Here is a 7,374-nt window from a genome sequence, read left to right as displayed (position 1 = left end):
AGATAAAAATGATGGTAGCCTTCTCAGAGAATTAATCTCTATCTGGTTGGATGAAGCAATTACTCAACACCATATTATCAAGGTTGGCAAACATCATTCAACCCCAACACAACTGTTTACGAAATCCTCACAAAATTCAGCCTTCCTCAAGGGCTTTTACCATGCTTTGTAAAATCTTACTCTCTTTCCGATGATGGAACCTTTGAAGTTTTACTGTAGAAGCCTTGTTATGTGGAGTTTGAATATTTGGTTTATTACCCTGACAAGGTTACTGGATCGATTACTGATTTAGAAGGAATTGAAGTTAAGATATTTTTGTTGTGATAAAGTGTGAATGAGATCCGTGTGGATTTTCCATCTTCTGGGAGTATTTACTTTCAAGTTGGGTTTTTAACAAAAAGCTTGATATCAAACAGTTTGAAACTCCTTGTTCTTGCCAGGACAATGCTTTGGCCTTGTGTGGAGGACCATCTCTGAGACAGGTGATTTTCTAGTTTGATTCATTGTTTTTCTAAAATTGTATTAACATATACTTGATTAAGTTGTATAAGAGGCATGAACAATCTTTATGAGGTTTTACCATTTATATTCTCTGGTCTCGCATATACAACATGGTTTTTCTCTTATTATTGATATTGTTGTGTAAAATATGAGTGAGCCCTGTATGGAATAAATACTTGTGTAAGGGAATTGAAAACTTGTTGTTTCTCATACCAACACTTGCAATAGTCTGGCAAGATTGTCTATATGTTCTATACTAAAATACTGGTACCTAAAATGCACAAAGAAGCAGAAGATTCCTAGAAGCAGAAATTAAGATCTGTAAAGTGCAATAAGGAAAAGGAAAAATGAACTTGAGAGGTTTGGAAGCGAGGAGGTTGGAAGGAAAGTAACAACAATCTTTAATGGGGGGGGGGGGGGTCCCTAAAGAAGATGGGGAAGGGAGTGGGGAATATTACATAGGTAGGATTTGATCCCTCTTTTTGTGGATTAAATGGTTCCCTTAGAACATTGGGGAAAAACATTGATTTAATCCTTACTCACAACTTCTTCTCTACTATTATCTTGGTCAAGTGGAACAACTTCTAGAGCTTGCAAAATCATGTTGGAAATCTAGCTCACATATATGGTCAAATCAAATCCTAGAGTCTAAAAGTTTTAGGTTAAGCAAGACTAGAACAAAGTACTTGGAGTGCAAGTTTAATGACGTAACACATGAGACGGAGGTGGAAGTGAAGATCAATGCAGAAATCATACCATATAAAGGGAGCTTTAAGTATCTCGGGTCCATAAACCAAGGAGACAGAAAGATTGATGATGATATTGCACATTAGGATGATCTAGGACAGTCTTAAATAACTTGAATGGCTTTGTCCTAGAGGTCACAACTGGTGTGCAATGTAGTCTATTTCAACATTCCCATAGTCTTGAAGCCATTGATAATTTCCCAAAGTCCAATCAATTCTTGAGTACACCCTTTGACCCAGCTCCTGTTTCTTACAAAAGGAATAGAAACAACCTTTCGACCTCAGTATAGTACGTTGCAGTATGTGAAGACATTCTCTAAAATCCTGGGTTTCAACAGATGTCAGAGCCCAATCTATCAAATGAACTCATTACTGAATTGATATCTCCACTTAACACCCAGGGGTCTGTGATTGTAGCCCCCATTCTCACTAGAGCAGACCATAGTGGAGTTCTTTCAGTAGCTGTATTTCTGGCATAAACAATAGTAACATAGGCTTTGAGAGATCCAGATTGATTTTCCACGTAGCATTGCATAAATTGTTCATTTGTTTCCAAAATCTTCACCTGTGTAGTAGATCTCCAGAGCAACCAAATTCGACCATTTACAGCTTCTGGGTAATTACACTTTGAGTTCCATCCATGTGCCACCTTATTAAGGATGGTTTGGGACTTGAATTGCTTGATTCTAGTCTCCAAACAACCTAACGGATCAATTTTATGCTTTTGGAGAAAGAGTTTGAGCTCTTTCTGCTTGAGGGGTTGATTTAGTCCCCTCACATTCCAGGTAGAAATAATCATACTAACTTTGGAACTTCGCCAGGTCCCTTGTGTATCCCCCTCAGTTGCCAAGCTCAACAGTGGTGTGCACTTGTTCCCACCCCTGGAAGTACTAGGTTCACCTTGCATTGGTCGTTCCACCATGCTTTGAATTCTGTCTTCTAGAGCTGTAGTAGTAATTGTTGCACGTCATTTTTAACTACTTCTTTGGGAGGTTCATTTGCTTTCCACCCCTGCTGCACAGGTCTCCTTCGTCTATTACTTCTGAGGAAAGACTCAAAATAGTCCCTCATCTTTGGGTTAAGGCTCAAAGTCATTCTTGAGTTTTCGCATGGAGCACAATTTCTACTAAACAAAACAAGATGTTTTTCTTCTTACATTCTCTCATATGGAGTTATTATTTCTACTAAATATATAAAATGACGATTGAACAGATCATACATAAGTTATGGATAAAATCAATGTTAAAAAATAGGCAAAATTTTGGAGGAGGACCAAAAGTGCACCAGTATTGCAAACATGAGGGACTATTAGTGCTCCATGTGAAAACTCAAGGATGACTTTGAGCCTTAACCCAAAGATGAGGGACTATTATGGCCTTTCCTCATTCCTTCTCTTTCTACTTGGGCCCTCATTAAACTCCTCTTCTGGTGGCTTGTCCTGGCACACTCTACATTCATCTGTTTGATGGCCAAATCTAAGATAATTCCCGCAAAATTTGGGTTTCCAATCATATTCTACCTACAGGCTGATGGAACGTGCCAATTGGCGTAATCATCTCAATGAATTCAATATATGTTTGTGAATCTCTCTTCTCTCTCTCTCTCTTTCTACTGCACCAACGTTCCTCTTCTTCTTCAACGATCCCTCAGGCGAAGCGCCGACCAACGACGGTCAGCGAGCAGCCGCAAAAACCAGTTGGAAACCGGGCGCCGCCGCCGATACGTTTATCGCGCCGGTAAGCAAAGGCTGCGCCGGCCAGAAGCATCGCGAGGACCAGCTCCGACCGGCGAGCTTCTTTCTCTGTTCTTCGTTGTTCCAGTGAGTACGAAATCAACAAACAGGACCTCCAGCTGCTCGCTGCTGCGAACAGCCAACTCCGGGGCAGGCAAGGCATTCACAGGTGAGACCGACCAGATCTGGCCGGAAAAAGCCCTAAGACCACCGAAGCCCTCCATCTCCACCGACCAGGTTCTATCTACCTTGTTTTCTTCATTGAAACCCTCTTGTTAAGTAATTTAGTCTTGCTTGGAGGTAATCACACCCTACTTTCAATAATTTGAAGAGCATAGGAGTAGATTTTTAAGGTACCTGATTGTGCATTGTGCAATACTTCTGATTATTTGGATTGTTTAAATTTTTGTGGCTGGTTCTGATTAGCATTTTAGCTCATATCAGGGCGCCATCTCATATTTTTCAGATCAGTTCTTGCTTGTTTCTTTTATAGTTCCGATCAGTGCTTCAGCGTATAATATAGTTGTGCTATCGTGTCTTTTGGAGAATACACTATACTTGATCTTTTAGTTTAGTTGTTGCTATCTGGTCTTTTAGAGTATACACCTGTTGCAGAAATTATTATTTTTTTCTGTTTGAAGTGTATTCCTATGTAGATTTTACATTAGATTCAGTAGTTTTCAAGTGGATTTGGTACCTGATGGTGGTTTTGAGTCATGTCTTCGGTTGAGGCCGAGGACGAGGGAGAATAGTGGTAAGTGGGTTACGGGTTCCCATAAATTGAGGGTAGGATCTTGGAACATAGGTTCGCTAACGGGGAAGTCCTTAGAGTTAGTGAAAATTCTCAAGAAGAGAAAGATTAATATAGCTTGTGTCCAAGAGACTAGATGGGTAGGTTCCAAGGCTCGGGATGTCGACGGGTTTAAGTTGTGGTACTCAGGAGGCTCTAGGGATAGAAATGGAGTGGGTATTTTAGTAGACGGGGATTTGAGGGAGCAAGTGGTGGAGGTTAGGAGGATCAGTGATAGGTTGATGTTGATTAAGCTAGTCATTGGAGGATGTACTTTGAGTGTTATTAGTGCTTATGCACCTCAAGTGGGATTGGGAGAGGAGGCCAAAAAGCTCTTTTATGAGGATTTCGATGAGGTAGTTAGAGGTATACCGATAACCGAGAAAATTGTCATTGGTGGAGATTTTAATGGCCATATCGGGGCAACTTCTAATGGCCTTGATGATGTTCATGGAGGCTTTGGTTTTGGGGAGAGAAATGGGGGTGGAACTGCGCTTCTGGATTTTGCTAAGGCTTTTGAGTTAGTGATTGCTAACTCATGCTTTCCGAAGAAGGAGAACCACATGGTTACCTTTCGTAGCTCGGTAGCTAAGACTCAGATAGACTACCTACTCCTTAGGAAGGGTGATAGAGGCCTCGTTAAGGACTGCAAGGTTATCCCAAGTGAAAATGTTACTACCCAACACAAGCTTTTGGTGATGGACCTGGAAATTAAGAGGAAGAAGATTGTATCTGATCGACCGAGGATTAAATGGGGTGGCTTGACCCCTGACCTTTCTCGGGAGATGGGTGAGAAGTTGAGTGGGATGGGGGCTTGGAGTGGTAGCGGGGATGCGGACACCATGTGGAATAAAGCAACTAGTTGCATTAGGGAAGTTGCTTCAAAGGTGTTAGGGGTATCAAGGGGTAAATTTGGAGGTCGTAAAGGAGATTGGTGGTGGAATGGGGAAGTCCAAGGCAAAGTGAAAGCGAAGAAGGCTGCATACACAAAGTTGGTGGAGTGCATAGACGAGGAAGAGAAGCGGTCGCTTAAGAAAGTCTATAAGACAGCGAAGACAGAAGCTAAGTTAGCAGTTACGAAGGCTAAGATGGTAGCTTTCGAGCGCTTGTATGTCGAGCTGGGGGACAAAGGTGGGGATAAGAAATTGTATAGGCTCGCAAAAGCAAGAGAGAGAAAGGCGCGCGACTTGGACCAAGTAAAGTGTATCAAGGATGAGGAAGGCAAAGTATTGGTGGATGAGACCTCCATTAAGCAGAGATGGCGAAGATACTTTCACAAACTTCTAAATGAAGAAGGGGGCGGAGACATTGTGTTGGGTGATTTGGCACACTCGGAAAGACTTCGGGACTTTGGGTACTGCAGGTGTTTTAGGAGCGAGGAGGTTATACGTGCTATTAGTAGGATGAGCAGGGGAAGAGCGACCGGACCCGATGAGATTCCGGTGGATTTTTGGAAGAGCACGGACAAGGCAGGTATAGAGTGGTTGACTGGGTTGTTTAATGTTATTTTTAAGACAGCAAAGATGCCTGATGAATGGAGGTGGAGTACAATGGTTCCGTTGTATAAAAACAAGGGTGATATCCAGAACTGTAACAACTACAGGGGTATCAAATTGCTAAGCCATACTATGAAGATTTGGGAGAGAGTGGTGGAGATGAGGGTGAGAAGAGGGGTGGCCATTTCTGAGAATCAGTTTGGATTCATGCCGGGACAGTCGACGACCGAAGCCATTCATCTTATGCGAAGACTGGTAGAAAAATATAGAGAAAGGAAGAGAGACCTACATATGGTGTTCATTGACCTTGAAAAGGCCTATGACAAAGTACCGAGGAATGTCCTCTGGAGGTGCTTGGAGGCTAAAGGTGTCCCGATGATTTATATTAGGGCGATAAAGGACATGTACGGTGGAGCCAAGACTCGGGTTAGAATGGTTGGAGGTGACTCGGAACATTTCCCAGTTGAGATGGGGTTGCACCAAGGATCAGTCCTTAGCCCTTTTCTATTTGCTTTGGTGATGGATGAGTTGACGCGGTCTATTCAGGAGGAGGTCCCATGGTGTATGTTATTTGCGGATGACATAGTACTGATTGATGAGACGCGGGACAGAGTTAATGCGAGGTTGGAGGTGTGGAGACAAACGCTTGAGTCCAAAGGGTTTAAGTTGAGTAGGACCAAAACAGAATATCTGGGGTGCAAATTCAGTGATGCGTTGGATGAAGCAGATGTAGAAGTGAGACTTGCCACACAGATCATTCCTAAGAAAGAAAGTTTTAAGTATCTTGGGTCTGTAATACAAGGAAGTGGCGACATCGATGATGATGTCACACATCGCATTGGGGTTGCTTGGATGAAATGGAGGCTTGCCTCTGAAGTCTTGTGTGATAAGAAAATTCCACCTAGACTTAAAGGTAAGTTCTACAGAGTGGTAGTTAGACCGGCCTTGTTGTATGGAGCGGAGTGTTGGCCAGTCAAGAACTCACATGTTCAAAAAATGCAGGTTGCGGAGATGAGGATGTTGAGATGGATGTGTGGGCATACTAGGAGTGATAAGATTAGGAATGAAGTTATCCGGGAGAAGGTGGGAGTGGCCTCTGTGGTGGACAAGCTGAGGGAAGCGAGACTGAGATGGTTTGGTCATGTGAAGAGACGGTGCGCAGACGCCCCAGTGAGGAGGTGTTAGGGGCTGGTTGTAGAGGGTATGCGGAGGGGTAGAGGTAGGCCTAAGAAGTATTGGGGAGAGGTGATTAGACAGGACTTGGCTCAGCTTCACATTACCGAAGACATGACTCTAGATAGGAAGGAGTGGAGGTCGCGTATTAAAGTTGAAGGTTAGTAGGGCTAGCGTGTTGTCTCTCCTTGCAAGGGTAGGGGTTGTTAGCGTGTGTAGTAGTCCTAGTCTTGCACTTGCAGTTCTTGTCTGTGATATCGATAGCCTTATGTTGTTTAATGCGTTTCACTTCTCTCTTTGTTTATTGATGTTACTATCTTCCTTTGTTGATTGTATACTATCTTTTGTATTGGATGGTATGTATATACACTGTTTTCCTCTCCTTTTACTTGGATTTGATGCACCTGAGCTGAGGGTCTTTCGGAAACAGCCTCTCTACCTCGCACGAGGTAGTGGCAAGGTCTGCATACACTCTACCCTCCCCAGAGCCCACCTAGTGGGATTTCACTGGGTATGTTGTTGTTGTTGTTGTTATCTCAATGAATTCAATCAGAGGTTGTGATACTTCAACTTCAACACATATACGAGCATACGAGATGCGTTCCATGCTTGCTGTAAACTGATCAGTATGCTTTGGTTGCCCAATGCCACTAGCTATTTTGCTCAAAGCCTCACAAGACCAGTAGCCCACTAGGTAGACCTGGTATAGTGATCCATAGAGGCATAGTGGTTATGCAATTTGGATCAAACACAAAATCAATTTCCCATTGCTGAACCATAAAAGGTTTGTTGTGAAACATGTAAGGACCATTTAATAGAACCCTATCCCAGTCTCCAGTGGAATTGAATCAGAAAATAAAATACCCAGCATCATGGAGTAAGATTTGTGGCATAATCTCACAGTTCCATATGTTGGCAACATAGTTCTGGATTGAT

General features: G+C 42.7%; 1 protein-coding gene across 1 annotated transcript; it reads left to right on the top strand.

Moving 5' to 3' along the window:
* Window positions 1-2,820: 2,820 nt before the first annotated feature.
* Window positions 2,821-6,576, top strand: LOC125809517 (uncharacterized; the record flags this gene model as incomplete). The annotated part of the gene is given in 4 exon segments (XM_049489134.1): window positions 2,821-3,216; window positions 3,406-3,491; window positions 3,636-6,215; window positions 6,312-6,576. Coding segments are annotated over 4 exon segments (3,327 nt in total), but the record flags the coding sequence as incomplete, so codon positions are not given.
* Window positions 6,577-7,374: the final 798 nt, after the last annotated feature.

The sequence above is a fragment of the Solanum verrucosum genome, unplaced genomic scaffold (genome assembly GCF_900185275.1).
Source record: "Solanum verrucosum unplaced genomic scaffold, falcon-dt-bn FXZP01000061.1, whole genome shotgun sequence".
Classification (NCBI taxonomy): Eukaryota; Viridiplantae; Streptophyta; class Magnoliopsida; order Solanales; family Solanaceae; genus Solanum; species Solanum verrucosum.
This window is presented reverse-complemented; position numbering and strand designations above follow the sequence as displayed.